The sequence below is a fragment of the Filicampus tigris genome, chromosome 9, assembly GCF_054856515.1.
Source record: "Filicampus tigris isolate MCC_2025a chromosome 9, RoL_Ftig_1.0, whole genome shotgun sequence".
NCBI lineage: Eukaryota > Metazoa > Chordata > Actinopteri > Syngnathiformes > Syngnathidae > Filicampus > Filicampus tigris.
The window spans coordinates 20497523-20514666 of NC_141225.1; the positions used below are offsets into that span (position 1 = coordinate 20497523).

General features: G+C 40.0%; 1 protein-coding gene across 3 annotated transcripts in view; it reads left to right on the forward strand.

Annotated features, from left to right (window-relative positions):
* The window catches only part of cdh22 (cadherin 22), a 197201-nt gene that overhangs the window by 156791 nt on the left and 23266 nt on the right, over positions 1–17144 (forward strand). For all 3 annotated transcript variants that reach the window (XM_086040608.1, XM_086040609.1, XM_086040607.1), the window contains 4 exons: positions 593–774; positions 1920–2176; positions 4783–4919; positions 13522–13643. In XM_086040608.1, coding sequence (XP_085896734.1) covers positions 593–774; positions 1920–2176; positions 4783–4919; positions 13522–13643 — 698 coding nt within the window. The remainder of the gene's footprint in view (positions 1–592; positions 775–1919; positions 2177–4782; positions 4920–13521; positions 13644–17144) is intronic.

Consider the following 17144-nt stretch of genomic DNA (forward strand, 5'->3'; position numbering starts at 1 on the left):
TTGTACCGTGCGGCCCCAATGTAGGACACAATATATCCACTTAAAAAAAAATACCACCTTTTTTTATGCTATAAGACAACCGTGACATCTAACAGGAACATGCTACTGCTAGCACACAAATGTTTTTTTTTATATATATATATATATATATATATATATATATATACTTTCTACTTCTGTTACAGCTCAAGGAGCAGAATCATTTTGGCCCGAATAGAACTTGATATGCCTCATACATCTTTTCTTATTTCTGTATTCATAACTTTTACATCTTGCTAAATTGTGTTTGCGCAGTCGGAGGGATAAAGCTCAGAAGAGTAATGATTGCATTGCTCTGATAGACTCGGAATTTAGTCCATCATGATTTAAAGGGAAAAATGCAAGTTGAATGCAGGTAAATCAATTCAATGTTTTCTCTGGATTCCCCTCTTCTAAACCGTTTTGTCTTGTTTGCTTTTATGAATTTCATGACATTTTAAACCTGTTTCAACACAGCCAGTAATACATTACAACAGAATGTCGCGAGCAACCTGCCGCAAACAAATGTCTTCAAATGTATTCAGTATTATAGCCATTTTGTCCCGTCCACTAGAGATGTACCAGTTCATGGTATCGGAAGGCGCCGCCATCGGCACGCCGGTGGGACGTGTCATCGCCACGGACGCAGACATGGGGGAGAACACGGACATGAGCTACCTGATCCAGGAAGGAGGCGAGCTCTTCAAGGTGACCACCGACGCCATGACCCAAGAAGCTGTCGTCTCCATCAAGAAGGTACATTCCAATTGAAACCCCCAAATAATTTCTAATTGCCTGTAGATGCCTCAAGATAGTAGCAAAGCCCTACTTTTATTTTAACTATGGTCCTCAACTCACTTCAATGTATTTCTTTGGTACTAAGATGCAGATGAATGAATTTTGGAATTTCATACCGTGAATTTGTGCTAGTCTACTGTTTTTGGGTGGTACACTTGTAGTTTGACATTTGCGTTTTACAGACAAACGTAACGTTTTTGGTCTTGGAACGGATCCAAACAATTACCCAATAATTAGCCCAAAAGGGTCTTTGGGGCCCACAAGGGGCTTTGGGCTAATTAGGCCCCAAAAGCCCCAAAAGGGGCTTCGGGCTAATTAGGGTTGATTATACCTTGATGGAGCAAGATAGGCTCCTTCTGTCCCACCTTTTTTTCTGGACGTAAATGTCTTTACTTAAATATTGACTTACATAGTCTAGCACAATCTTCTGCTTGAGTTCCAAATTGTTCTAAAGTATTATTTCAATGTTTCTTGTTGTTATACAAGTATAAATAAAAAAATAAATCCTGTGGAATGAAACTAACACAATGCAATATTGTCAGTAATTGTTACTGTACTGTTCTGTAAATATTGACTTACATAGTCCATCACAATCTGCTGGTTGAGTTCCAAATTGTTCTAAAGTAATATTTCAATGTTTCTTGTTGTTATATAAGTATAAATACAAAATAAATCCTGTGGAAGAAAACTAACATAATGCAATATTGTCAGTAATTGTTACTGTACTGAAAGTTAAAAATGATAAAAATATAATGTCTGGCCATTTTCATGTCCTTAACCCTTATATGATTTTGAGGCAACTGTAAATTAGTTGAGGGTGTCCGACTTTGCGAATGTTCCATTGTAGGGTTTCACATCTCGACACCACATGCTCGTCCAGAAAATAATGATGTTATTTTAGCTCTATCTAGGGTGATCCAATATTCTTTGTGGATATGTGCACAATTATCTGACTTCTTTGTTGCTGTTTTTGTTTAATAAAAGTGACAGCAGGGTGAATTAGGTTGCCAGTGTTTTGGCTCAATAACTTCTTAATGAGGGTGTCTGACAGCCAGAAGTGAGACAAAACACACTTGCTTCTGTTTTTTGTTTTTTTCCCCCAGCCACTGGACTTTGAGAGCAAACGCACACACAATGTAGTGGTTGAGGCCGTGAATAAGCACGTGGACCCTCGCTTCGTGGATCTGGGCTCCTTCCGGGACCAGACCATAGTCCGCGTCAGCGTGTCGGACGTGGACGAGCCGCCGCTCTTTCAGCCTGCTGATGGCACTGTCATGGAAGTGCAAGAGGACACCAAAGTTGGAGAGCTGGTTGGTGTCGTCACTGCCCGAGACCCGGATGTGAAGAATAAACCAGTCAGGTATGAATAACGTAGACAAATGCTTTGGATGGATGTACGGATTGCCATTGGATGCCTGAACTGTCCTTGCAAACTTACTTCCACTGTAGACCACTCCTCCCCATTAATTATTAACTCATTCAATCCCAAAGACATTTATTTAATATGTCTTTTCTAGCCATTCAATCCCAGGAACATTTCATCTTTCAAGTTTACAGAAGACTTACGACATGCATGCCTGTCTCTACTGGTCAGAGTACGAAAATATCAGCATCATGAGAAGTTGTTTAAGGCAAAAAAAGTTTGGTCAAAACATGATTTAGGCCATTATTTTAAGAAGATGACAATATGCAATTCCTTCGTCGAATACACTCAATTTCTATGTCAGTTTGCCGAAATAAGTTTGTACGGGAATTTGGTCTTTGTCTGGCAAAAAGGTTGGGAACCGTTGAACCGTGCTGAAGAAATATCAACGATTAATCGACTTCAACTCAACTTTTATCACTTTATAGTTACAGGTGACTTAAAAAAATCTTTAGTTGTTCAACCTCTTCTCTATACAATAACAAATATGACTAACCGTAGAAATATAGATACACTCCTTTAAATTATATTTGATAATTGGTTCCCAGGGGAGAGACACATTTCAATTTTTTTGCTGCTCAAGTTTAGGAAATGCTTGATGCAAAGCAATTTGGACTGTTTTAAAGCCCATAACTGAGTGTGGTATAATTGCACTAAATATGCTTGAATTGATGTACTTTTGCTATATAAGTGTGTGCAAAAAAATAAAACAGATAAGGTCAGCATTGACATCAGTATGTGATGGAAAGCGGCTCCCCACTGCTGAATATGATGACAGTAGGGAAAAAGCAAAACATTTCTGTCTGTCTTTCTGCAGGCTTAACCACTGTAAATATAATTTTTATAGGAACCAAATTTATAACATGAAAAATGGTCTTAAAAAGACCCATAATTCACCAGCAGGGCAGTATACACAGGCAGCCGATTTCATCTCAAACCGCACAATGGATGGCGCTTCATCGTCTGTCTCTTTTTTTTTTCTCTCTATGATCGCGGCGCATGATAACAGACAGTATCACCGAGTAATCTCCTGTACCAAGGTCTTGAGTTTACGCATCCTCGGAAGAGCAATTGCAGGCGCGGGAGGAAAGAGGGAGTAGATAAGGGCTAAGACAGTGTCGCTGACGAAGTGTAACACTGACACTCACGGGGCCTGTGCAAATTACCTCCATTAAAAATGCATGAGGCGCCCAGGTTCCAGGTGTAATGAAGTACAACACACTGGCAGCGTTGTCGTTCATAGGCAGCCCGGAGCTACGAGGCTCTCTGTGTGTGCGCGTGTGTTACATGTACGGCTGTGTGTACGTGTGCACGATAGAAAATGAATGGGTGATTAAGTGGATGGGAGGAGGGGGAAACTGGCCAAAAGCCACCAAGTGGACTAAGTTGGCAAGCTCATGGCCTCTGGCGCTTTCGTTAGCACACACACCCTTTAAGACCTGCATATTAACACAGCCTGAGCAAGGGGTTTGAGTTAATGGGGTGGGTGGAGAAACACACACAGTGGCAGAATTTATAGCAATGCTTCCTGGGTGCTTTGCCACAAGCTTGAAATGGCTGCAGCTAAAAGCATCGCACATATTCCAGCAGGTAAATCAAACAGCTGGCAGACAGCTGCACCTGTCAAAAGATGATCCCAGATAGACAACAAGTATGGAAAAAGAGATTGCTGTCAAATTTTAAGAACATAAATCCTTGTTTATGGTTTGGGTTGTATGGATGCTTGTCGGTCAAGTTTTTTTGTGTTGCAACTCAGCGGATTAAAAGAAAGACACTTTCATCCAAAGGAACAAGAGATATATGCAAGGAAACGATTGTTGCTTCTACACTGCAATCCTCAAAACAAAACAAAAAAAGGCCAAAACAAAAAAATGGTAACAGACGGTGTTTTGGGTTGGTTGCAAGAAAAAGTTACCGATAGTAACTGTAGCTGTTTACGTAGCTAACTTTTGTCTGACACCTTGGTAGATTAGGCCTCTTTGGCACACATAATTAGATTGGGAACTTTTACAGGTCCGTTTATCTTTGATGCTCGCTTTACTATTAGTAAATATCCATTAGGGCTGTCCATTTGCCATCTTTCATCAGATTTTTTGGGGGTTTGACTCATCTGACACATTTGAGTTTTTTTCTGGAGTGCCGTATGAAAATTGAATGTTATTTTTCTTAGCCTGAATAGACAAAAATGTTGCACGAATTATAGATGTGTTGAGGCTCGTCATGTGATGCTACTAAATGGCTACAAGTTATAGACTGAAGCATACTCTGTAATTATAAACAGTATACTGTAAAATACAATTTTAAAAAATAGATAAAAGGTTGTTCCTGCTTTTAGGGCTTCCTTGTTTTGATTCAATTTTGCAACAAAACATGGCTAAAGTAAGGACACAATTTTTATTCAATGAAAACTCAGCTATAATTTATTCAAAATAGGACTATAAAGAGATAATAAAAACATATATTGAAACTGATCATGGTCTATTGGAACTTTTTTCCATCTTTTTCCACGCTCGTTTAATGTACGTTGCATTTTTTTGCTACAGGTTCTCCATCGATTACAACACGGATCAGGACATGATCTTTCACATTAATCCCAACTCAGGCGCCATCACGCTGGACAAGGTTTTGGACCGTGAGACAGCTGGCTGGCACAATATCACCGTGAAGGCCGTGGAAGCAGGTATGCTTCCTCTGGCTCATTATACAATGTATGCATCCTATGACACATAAATTGGGACATTATTAAGAGGAGTGTGATTGCATTTAAGTCTGGCAACCTTTCTGAAAGTGTTTTAAATGTCATCTTCCCGTGTCACCGTAATTATTACTGCTGGGTGCATTTTTTTTTTTTTTACATTTGTATTCGTGTTGTGATTGCCAGAGACATTTTTAGATCTCATTTCTTAAAGGGCAACCTGTTAGGTGGCTGATGAGAGACACTCCTTTTTTTCTAAAGGTGATCAAAGGTTCTCATGTATGGGTGTCAAAGTAGACCTGCAAATGTCCCGGCATCCAACATAGTATTAGAAGAGGCGGTTTCTTGCCTATTTCAAAACAGTCTTTGTCGCATTATTTTTATGTGGACTCTCAATCATTCAGGTCATGGTAATACTTCAGTTGAGGAAACTGCTTGCTGAAGAAGAATTTACACCTTTATCCAAAATACTTTTTCAGTTCAAAATTTTAGGTGTGAAATGCTCCTATTTTATTTATCAGGTTGATGTGCGCCCTCGGGTTGTCACATAAGGGTTGTTGTTGTCCACCACCTTTTAGATTCAAGTTCAATTATCTCCAACACCCAAGAGGTCAGTTGCCTCAATTTCACTTTTGCAGATTACTGTCACCTGGATGACTGAAAGTCTACACAGACATAATGGGGGAAAAAATGCAATTTTTAGCAAGCGCAATGGTATTATTGTGGATATTGTGACATTGAGTTAAAAACGACGCATGTTGTTAGGCTAACAAAGTGATCTCAAAGAGGCATTCACCATCTAAATTTCGTTAGCTTCATCAAAATTGCCTAAGTCATTTTTCAACGATGTTGGAAAACAAGAAAAAAACACAACAAATTGGACAAACAAGAAAATTCCAGTTCCCTCGATTTAACTTTTATGGCCTTGAACCTAATGATTGAGATTCCACACAGACATAGAGCTATAGAAACTGTTTCGGAAAGGGTAGGACATTTCAAAAGAACTTTGCATTTTATCTAGTCTTTTCTATACATCCTACCTTAATTCTATTCTATTCTGTGTGTCTGATTTTGTCAGTGCAAGAGTAATGTAACAGTGTCTAGAATAAATCATTCAGCTCCATCTTTAAATGAATGCACTCCACGTGTCTCGTCAAACTCAAAATTGAAGCAAATAATTCTGTCTGAAAGTTCGAATTGCTGCAATGATTGACACCTTGCGTCCACACGGTGAACAGAAATAACCCAGAGCCGTCAGGTAACAAACTAGCTCCAATTGCCGCCACCATTACCTACTAAAGGTCTTCAACAAGGCAATGGAAAGAAACAACGAAATGGGCTTTTATTCCCAACAGCTTTGGTGCATTTTTGATTTGGATAGCTAACAACTCACTCTTTTACTGACGAGACATTTCTGATCTTCAAAGTAATCCTTCCATTGGAACTTTGAAGGTTGACCGCAATGCACTCCTCATGTGAGATTTCCAGTCAGATGTTCCCATATATGAACATTTGAGACTGCGGAGAGGTGTGAGATGCGTTGCCTCTTCTGAGCTTTCCTCTCATCCAAGTGGAAAAAGAAGTTGATGTTCAGAAAAAAATCAAAATAATAGGTTGTGTTCTCATACTTATGTATTGTATTCAATTGTGTTCTGTGTTTTTCCTTCTTATCATCATCATCATCATCATCATCATTATTATTATTATTATTTTTGTTATTATTATTATTATTATTATTATTATTACACAAAATTGATTTGGTTGTTCAATTCCACACTGCAGACACCCAGTTATTAGTATACAATCTATTAAAAAGTCTCTTTTCCATAATATGTCCCTTAAAGGTTGCAGATGCCATGGGGTCAACTTGTCTGAGGACACTGTTAAAACTGGAGTCAGTCGGCAAGACCTTTAACTACGCCGCACGTCCTTTCGCAACCTTTGAACTATTGTATCGCCACTATTGGACAAGTGACAAGAGCTTTGCGACCACGTTCGCTCGTCTGAGCCCCAGGATTAAGCCAGACTACAAAAGTGCAAGATGCACACTAAATGTCAGCCTGCACACAACTGCAAAAGCGAGTGCTCGTTCTCCTCCCGACTAGTACAAATGTACGCACACAGGCCATCTTTGCATTCATCCAATTAAAAGTTCTCCTCGCCTAACCCTTATTTAGCACTTTGCCTAGCACATACAGCCAAGTTAGACTGACATATAATTTTCTGATAGCATGATATCACATAGCTGAAATGCTTTTTTTCCTTTTTTTTCTCTTTTCTTCTTACCCAGACAGGTTGGTTCACCCGGGGGATAGATAGATAGATAGATACAGGTGCAGTTGGAAAGTCTTTATCTCTTGCAGTCTTGAAGGAAAAAGTAGAGTCACAGCAGCATAAATTGTCTGCCAAATAAATGTGCACAGTTTGATTTTTGTAACATCAAAACAAGATTCTGCACAACTGGAAATACCTGCCACATGAGCATTGGCTGTGTGTATAGGGGTATGTGTTTCATCAAAACACAGCAGAACAGAGTAAACAAACAAAAGAGCAATCATCCTAAGCACATAGCCATGAAATGGCTCAGCTGTTTATTGGGTTTTGCACGGCGAGCCCGTGGTCACTTTGATGTCAGTTTCAATCAACAGCAGGTGGCAGTGCTGCATAAATGTCAGCCTCCTAGGATGGCTGAAAACTGATGGATTCTTATCCCACAAATACAATATTAATCAGAATACCATGTTTAGGCTACTGGGGGCGCATAAAACCTATTAGTACAAAGAACATGTTTGACTTCTGCTTTAAGTGACTCGGTAAGGTGTGGTAATATTAGTCAATTTTCGCAGAGGATAAAGAACATATGCTAATGAGTATTGTTATATTGTCTGTCTATATGTGTTTGTTTATGTTCAAACAGCTGTTCCTTAATGCGTTGTCACATTGCTCTATTGCTATTCATTAGCCCGTCTATTGCATTTCACATTATGTGTTAGCAACAAGCTAGCGGACTTAAAGCCAAAGTTTTGTGATTATTTTGTTTCTCTTTGTATATGTTTAGTTTGATAGTCAACTTTAACTGGGAGTGGTGTTAAATCGCTTGAAGGCTCTTTTTTTGAACATGTATTCACTATGCCAAGCTTGCTTTTGGTGAAGTGCACTGAGCAACTTAAACCAGCGTTTCAAAAAATTCAGAGCATGTCTCTTAAGCAGTATGAAACAATACTATGAAGTCTCAAACTAAAATTGAATGTCCAAATACAACGATGATATGCATGTCACTTTTTAACGTTGCTAATAGTTATGCACGTGTTAAAAGAAATGAACCTCTGTAAACCAACAAGACACTCCGTCTTAATTGGCCGTGCCGGACAAAAAAAACCCAACAAAACAAAATCAATCTATTCTTTGTTAAGGCCTCTTTTGGAATACTTGTTGAAAAAAGCCCAAGAAAAAGAAAACTAAAGACAAAGAAATCAGCCAAAACCTCCCATTTTATAATGAAATACTGGATATCACAGAAGGACAGGGAATGAAATCAGCGAGAGTGCTTCTGCCACAAAGGTTACCTGCGTGCCGTAATGTGTCACAACTTGTCCCCGTGACAAATTCAATCAAGAGGTCATGGCTGCGGGATGAAATAGACAATTCTTTACTGTGAGGCTCCTCGAAAGGCCAGCAAAGACTCAATCATGTTGTACTCGTGCACTCAGACAACAAGTTAGTACCTAATAGAGATGTCTGGAGGGGGGGTGGGGGGTGGGGACGAGTACTCTCAACACAGACTCCAAAAATGATTGCAGTATTGTATGTGACATTTGATGTTTCCACTGTGCACAGTGTTAGACTGACATCATGCAATGGGGGAAATGTCATGCCTAAAGGCTGCGTTGTATTAACACAGTACCGTTTTTGTGAAAATCAGCAGCGTGTTGGTTGTAAAATTCGCTTTCAAGAGGTAAAAAAGAAATGTTTGTTTTGTGAGTAAATGGAACCGCCGCAGTCATCTACTTTGGTACAATTGTAGTCAAGGATTTGCTGAATGCATTGACTGGCATTTTCCTTCCATTGCCTAATATACCGGTACAATAAATTCAGGAAATGATAAATAACAATGTTCTCGTGGCATAGTACCAGTCAGAGTGTTACTGACACTGGAATTAAATCCCCTGAGGTCTTGCCGGTCAGTAGAGAGCAAGATTCTGCATCAGGTATATTCTTGATTTAGTTTGGCGAAGCACACCGTTAAAACACCTCAGGGCCCACAAACATGAGGGGCAGCAAGATGATGTCAGGAGATGAGTTCTTATTCCCTGTTGCTCAATCTTGATAGCAAAATGATTTCCCCACCTGGTTCTTTTCGGAATATTGTGATGGAAAGAGTGATTTTTCTCTCTCCTCATTTTTGTTCAGGCATTCAGAGAAGGAATTTGCATATAACCTTGTTTCATTGTTCGATGTCTGTACTGTATTTAATTCTCATGGACGGAATTTTTGTTACACTCCTATCAAAGCCATAACAGCTCATTTTAAGATGCACTATCCAAGGGGTCCTTGGTAAAATATTTGAGACTTTAAATGTGGGGCAAGTGGTGCCCAATACATCTATTTGTTTTACTCATTTGCTAGCAATATTAGCGTTACGCGACGGAGATGCTAGCTTGTCATGTCTTGTTTTATGTTAATAAAGTCGATCTAACACACGACGTGCTGCCAACTGTACTGCTTTATTAATCTTCTCTGTAGCCTATCAACTACTGACTCTTACATAGAACAACAGAACATATCACTCACCCGTAATATGAGCCAATCGCATTCGTGTGATAAAGATCCATGCTTGCCTGATTGCTTGCCCACTGCCAGTCACCGTCTGCCTCCTGAGAGTTGACACGGGTTTAGCGTAGCTAAATGTCCGAAATATAACCAGTCGGGGTTTGTGTGCGCATTCATGCTCTTGTCCGCTTCAGCCTGTGTAAGTGGAGAAGTGACCGCCGCGGTATTTTGTATTTTGTGGGGGTTATCATGATGAGCTCACATTTGATGTCAATAAATCCAAACTATTGTGCAGAGCACTTTTATACTTTCACAGGTTGAAGTGGTCAAGAATGTGCATTTGCATTTCGGTGGCGATCGGTCGCCGTTTGAGACAACAGAACTGACAAAGCGAGCAATATTACCACACTTGCCTCCCTCTTGTGACGTAGACCGCTGAGACCGAAAAAATAACAAGCCAAGCTCCAAAAGGGGGCGGGCCAATTTGTCATAAATCTAATCACAAAAAGCCCTTAAATCACTACAGAGTCTTTTGGGGGGGGGCTTTTGGTACTGATGTCATTTTTACATGCAAACCTACTATATAAGTGTCAATGTTAAGATCATCCAAGTGTTACTTTAATAATGATAACTATTATTAATGATTATTTACTATTATGTATCTTTGTTCGTCTATCCATGGGTACAATTAACGTATATTTCCACCTGTTACAATTCATACAACTTAGTTTCAACTCAACAGGCCAATATTTCACAGTGAGTAAGGAAATTGAGACACGATCATCAATATTTCAGTATACAGTATATAGTTTTTGTGACATTTTTGATATTCAACTCAATAAAAGTTGAAAAAAAATAGAGACCTTGAGACAGTAGAGACCAGACGCTAGTGAACACATCTGAGACACGTACAGTCAAAAATGTTTTACTGTCCTTTCTCCAAAGTTGTGCCGGAATAATTTAGTGCCACTGTGCAGCACAGTGAATCCCAGGAACATGCACGACAGCTGGCGAGCGCCACAAAAGATGCCAACAATCTACACAACACAATCCTTTTCTTCTTCTCGTCCATCAGCAGACACATTTAGAACAGCACCACTTGGTCCACATGAATGAATCTGTCTCACTTGATACTTTTTTTTTTTTTTTTCCCTTCCCACCGCCTCATAAAGGCTGCTTGGGCTGCATAAGTGTGGGAAATGCTAACATTGTTTCATCTGCTTACAATTCTGGAAATTGAAATGTTTAATGTGTAACATGGGATGATTGCTGCTTTTCATTGGGGCTCAGCGGGGACAGGGACATAATGAGGAGACAAAATTAGCAGTACAGAAACGATATCTTTTGCCGGCGGAGCTCTTCCCGCCTTTCTGTTCTCGTTCCCGCTCTGCCACAATGCGGCCCCATTAAAAAAAAAAAAAAAAAAAAAAATAGCTGCATTGATGTGAGGATTATACTATTAGTGGCGGCCAGCGTTCTCATCAGCTGCCGGGACACTACTGGACCCGATACTGTATGTGCAGAGATTGCACTAGAGAGCTGCACAATGTCTCTACTGCGTCTATTATATTTTTGCGTAGCCACTGGCTCCCATACAAGAGCTGTAGCCATATTTCTACATTTCCCTCCAATATATTTTTGCTCTATTTCTGTTACTGTGATATTAATTTAGTTGTTATTATTGTGGTTTGCAGCAGTGCAGAACAGCACTGCATCATACTTAAAGCTGAACATTATTTGCAACGTTGAGTGTGAAAGTTCAATGCGAGAGGTTATGTTTAGTTAGTTAAGCAGAGAGGTAGGTAGTTAGCAGGCTGGTAGGTTGATGGTTAGTGAATTAGCTAGATTGTAAATCCATTGGTTAGCTAATTAGGTTAGATAGCACGACAGCCAGTTAGCTTTGTCGTTTGCGTGTTAGCCAGTTAGGTATTTAATTAGCATATTAGCCAGTTAGTTAGCCAGCTAGTCCATTAGTTTCCTAGTTCCTAGTTATGTACAGTAGTTAGCAAGATAGCTAATTAGGTAGATATTGTAGGTAGGTAGGTTTTTTGGGTAGGTAATAAGGTAGAAAAGTTGGGAGGGGGTGAGTGGTAATTAATTAGTTAACTTGTCAGCCTTTTAGTGAGTAATTTTGTTGGATTTTTTGCATTGATGTTTTGGAGATAAGTGTATGAATGCACTTGTCATCCACTGTTTTAAAGAGGCTTTTGTCAAAAGTGAGTGCATCTAATTGCTACTGTATTTGTGTAATTAAAACACTTGACATCAATGCAGTGAGTGGCTTTTTGCTGCATTTGTTGTTTTTGTAGTTATCACTGGCTTGTTGACAGAAGGTTTTTTTTTGTTTTCTGTTTTTTTAGATGAATCACAGTTACGTGCGCTGAGTGGTGACTGCTGATTTATTCATTGAAAATGTTCTCTAATCAAGTAGGATATCAAGCCAATACCTGAAGCTAGCATGACTCTCATTTAGCTTAATGTCCTCTCATTTTCTTTCCATCGCCAACTTCAAATGTTCTCACACACAAACAGACACGTATACGTGTCTGTTTGTGTGTCTCATCAGCAAACGCGCACACAAACACACACACACTGTATATACATACTAGAGAGAGAGAGAGAGAGAGACACTTGGCATCCTCGCTCAAGCTTCTCCTGCACATAATGTTTTGTGAGGACATTGGACAAAAGAAGATACAAGGAGATGTCAAAGTAATTTGAAGTAGCTTTTGATTGTGCTAATTATATCATCCTCACACCTCCCACGTTGACATTTCAGCCCATTAAGAGCGCCACCCGAGTGCATGCATTCTTGTGATCCTGTGTGATCTAGCTTAAATGCCCTAATGAATAAAACAAACGCCTTTGTCACTACGTGTTCCTCATAAACTCGGCATATTAGTGAAGTGCTGGATGTGAACGTTAACACGACACAAGAAAACAACTCAGATACAAAATGCGTGTATGTGTATATATATATATATATATATATATATATATATATATATATATCTCCATTATCTACACCGCGCTTATCCTCACAAGGGTCGCGGGCGCGCTGGAGCCTATCCCAGCTGTCTTCGGCCAGTAGGCGGGGTACACCCTGAACTGGTTGCAAATCGCAGGGCAGATTTTATATATATATATATATATATATATATATATATATAATGGGCAATCAAATAAGCTTGCATTCTCCTTACTATATTTTTTAACTTTAAAACACGACAGTGATTAACTGTGCTCCTCCCAACGCTGCTTACAGATGCCAGTTGTTTTATGTGCAAATGGTGGAGGCGTTGCATTAAAACCCTTCATAAGTGAGCCACAAAGCTGAGCCGACTGCTTCCTTCCATATGGAAATAATCTTGTTGGATTCCGTGTACGTGTTTTCCTTCTGCTTTCTTGACAGAGCAAAACAGCTGCTTTAATAACTAAAGCTTTGAGTATTTTGTGCTCACACTTTTACTTGTTTCCTTACAAACGGCGATCATTGTCGCCGCCTGAAGTGCAAAAGTGGCTTCCGTACTGTCACCGTGTTTGATATTACTGCATGATTGTTTGCGCCGGGCCACGTGTTGTAAAGTCAGCACGCTGGCACCACTGCACTCCTTTGTCAATGTCAGCATTTTGACAGTGTGTATGGCCAAAGTGCTGCAGCGCCACACAGTCGCTGACTAACTTGTGAAATCAAATAACCCCTTGCAGACAGCCGCATTGATCCAAGTGAAAGGCCAACAGAGATGTCACTGATGCAAGGCTCACAAACCAGAAGGAGACTCTCAACGGACCGCTGCTCTTTTTGTTTCCCGTGTAGATAACCACACCATGGCGTCGCACTCGGCTGTGAGCATTCGAATACTGGACGTGAATGACAATCCTCCTGAGCTGGCCACACCGTACGAAGCTTCCATATGCGAAGATGCCAAGGCAGGCCAGGTAATTTTCTGTTCATTTTAGATTTACACTTCCAGCGGCACCGTGACAAGAATCACAACGGGTTTTTGGATTCATGAATCTCCAAGTAAATTTCCAAAAATGTGCCCTTCTATGCTTTTCTGTGGCTTTTTCAGTGACTCTTTCAGTGACACTCTAAGCTCACTGGCCACTTGTCGGAGTCATGATCACACAATGTGAAGAGCATGATAGATAGCACTGTTTTAATTTTAATTGACCAGATCATTTATTGGCTCAATATATGGATCAAGCACATGTTGTAAATCAGACCCTAAGAGCAGTAAGATCCCAAATACTGATTTTTTTTTTTTCCTGGACATGGACTATTTTAAAAACCTGTTAAGATGTTAAACATCAGCATGTGTGTACTCTGCTTCGAATGAGAATTTTAGTCTGACTTGGGGCTAGGGCTGTGCAGTTAATCGAATCGAATTGTGATTTGGATTTTGCATTCTCATATGGTTGCAAGTTGCCTGATGTTGTGAAAGTAACCTGGATGGACCATGTTGCTTGTGCCGCAAGCGTGTGACGTTATGTGATTCTACCCAGCCCTGAGCATGCTTCAAGCTGTTTCAGGACACTCCAGTGGGACTTTACTGTAAAACAAAAAATAATTACACACTGCATATTAAGATACAAAATAGTTTGTTTTAAAAACATCACCTGTGTTAATGCTAAAGTCAGTGTAAACTCCCATTGATGCGTGTACAGCAGGACCAGCTGGTATTTGTTTTTACTTATTGTTTTTTATTGCTATTATTCTAGTGTATTCTTATTTTACTTTGATGCTATTTTAAATTCTGGAAGTTGAATTTTCAAGGATTCAAGGCATTCCAACACACCAACACACTCTTCCACGTGATACGGCACCATATATGATCCCCGAGGTCCCAGGTTAGCCCAGTAAATCCCAAGGCTTGTGAAAATAAAAACAAAGAACAACAAAATAAGATAAAAATAAATATGATAAAGCGATAAGGAAGATGCGTAAGCACAGTTTGATTGTGTGCAAAAATGCAAGGCAGCAAAGGTGTGGATGTAGCGGAATGAAAATGCAAGAGGCTTGAATTTCACATGATACAAGGTCATTTTACACTTGACAGAAATAATAATCTTGAAAAATAAAGTGTTAAATGTTCAGTGATAAATGGGCATGAGGCTATGATTGTAGTTTTGAATAGTTCCGTTTTAGTAGTTGAATAAATACTATGCTTTGAAATCAATAAATAATCGGTTTATTAATTGCGATTTCAATATCTCAAAGTGGAAGTCAACCCAAACATATGTTTTAAGTAATATGTTCTATGCAAGCCCACTAGTTCAAACAAGGTATTCTGATAAATATTGCATTTGTGGAATAAGAGTTAATCCACTCGTTTTTAGCCATCTCTGGGATGGCCATTCTGTCACTTATGTCGACTGAAAATGACATCACAACTACTCAGGACTCAGGTAACGACCAATCATGGCTGACCTGTTTCCTGAAGCTGAGCCGTGTTTGGTCGTTACCTGAGCCCTGAGTAGTTGTGATGTCATTTTCAATCGACAGAAATGACAAAATGGCCGACCCCTGAGATGGCTAAAAACGGGTGTATTTTTCTGCTTAACTCATATTCCACAAACGCAATATTAATCAGAATGCCGTGTTTCAACTAGTGGGCCTGCATTGCATAGAACATATTCTTGAATATGTTTGGGTTGATTTCCACTTTAAATGCTGCTTGTGAAAACCGGCCTGAAATGTTTATGACTGGATCTCATTAGCAAGTCTATCTAATGCTGTGGTTGGTGGTTGTAAATGTCTATGTGCTAAACAGATGCAACAAAACAGAGCAGGAGGTGCGAGCTACACAAAAAAACATGATTCAAGAAGTTGTTTTGGGGCATGAAACAGCATGAAAAGTCACGGGCATAGGTGAGACCATTTCCACTTTGACGGGTTCCTGCTCTTTTTGCTGATAAAACATGAAAAATTCAAAGGGTTATTTGGGTGTTTTATGCTCCACACACACACGCATGCACCCCCCCACACACACACTTACACACAGTCAAAATGCCCTGGGCTAACTTGGACCCAATTACATGTTCAAAAGAAAGGGGTAATTAAAAAAACAAGGCTTAAAAATCCTCCATGCTGGATGCCGTATTTACATGTGTAATGAGGCTCAGGTCTGTGCTCCTCTTGATCCACAGGGATTTAAAATGCTTACATTTCCCAATTCCCACCGTCACCTACCACTTTTTTTTCCTTCCACCTCCATCTCTCCCCCTCCAGAGGAAGCCTGCATTAACCTTCAGCTCCTAATCACACAGAGTCAATTAGATGTCCTGCACCAAAAACACATTGTGCAAGCTATTCATATAAATACAGGGAAATGCCTACCTAGCAACTGTAGGCACCTGTGAGGGGTGACGGAAAGGCGGGGTGCATATGAAAGGTTATTCGCATCAATTTTTACCTGTCTGTTCTGGCTTTTTATGGTGTTGTGGAGATGGCTACTGCTGCTGCTGGGATTGAATGAAAATGTATTTGCCTTTGGCGAATGGCTTTCCAGCACTCATTTTCAGTCTCAGGGGAATTCACAGGAGGCGGCCTGAGGGAAAACAATGCTTTTTCCCCCTCCCTATTATTTTCATAGGTAACGGGGGTCCGACAGAAATGCTGTATGATTTAGGCCGAGGGCATTGGTAGTGCTCGCAGGTCTTCATAGCAGAGAAAATTGGTTAAGGACAGGGAAGACAAAATGCTGCTATTCAGTTAAATTAAACACATTACATATTAAAAATACCAGGTGAGGAAATGCCAACTCAAGAAGCCGTCTGCACCACGACCAGATCATAGACCGCATTCACAGGCCCAGTCCAGAAGGAGCTTGAGTCTTTCGGAAGACAATTAACCGAGATAAGATCAGTATAAACTGATTCAAAAACATGAGTAACATACTTCTGTCCATCCATTATCTATACCGCTTATCCTCACAAGGGTCACGGGGAGTGCTGAAGCCTATCCCAGCAGTCTTCGGGCAGTAGGCGGGGGACACCCTGAATTGGTTGCCAGCCAATCACAGGGCATGCATGAGTAACATACTTTAACTATACTTTTACAATGAAGGTTTTATGATGCCGTCCGTCCCTTTAGTTTCCATTATTTCTTGAGTAAAAATTGTTGCTAAAACCTTGTGTTCAACCTTAGAGGTTTTACTGTATTTTTCCTTACGAATGAGTTACCAAAAGAAATCTGCCAGCATTCGTTTGGAATCACAAAGGCCAACTTCTCATTGAAACTGTCATAAATGAAGAAAATATTTCCTTCACTTCAAGTAAAAGTCAAATAAATCTGATGAGCTTCTCCTCCGAGCCTCGCGCACCCTGAGAATGTTCACTCCTCTACATTCCATCTGGCTACTGTGAAAAGCACAAATAAATAAATAAATAAATACACGTTTGAAAGCATCCGCGCCGCTTTTGTTTGCGTGCCGAGCG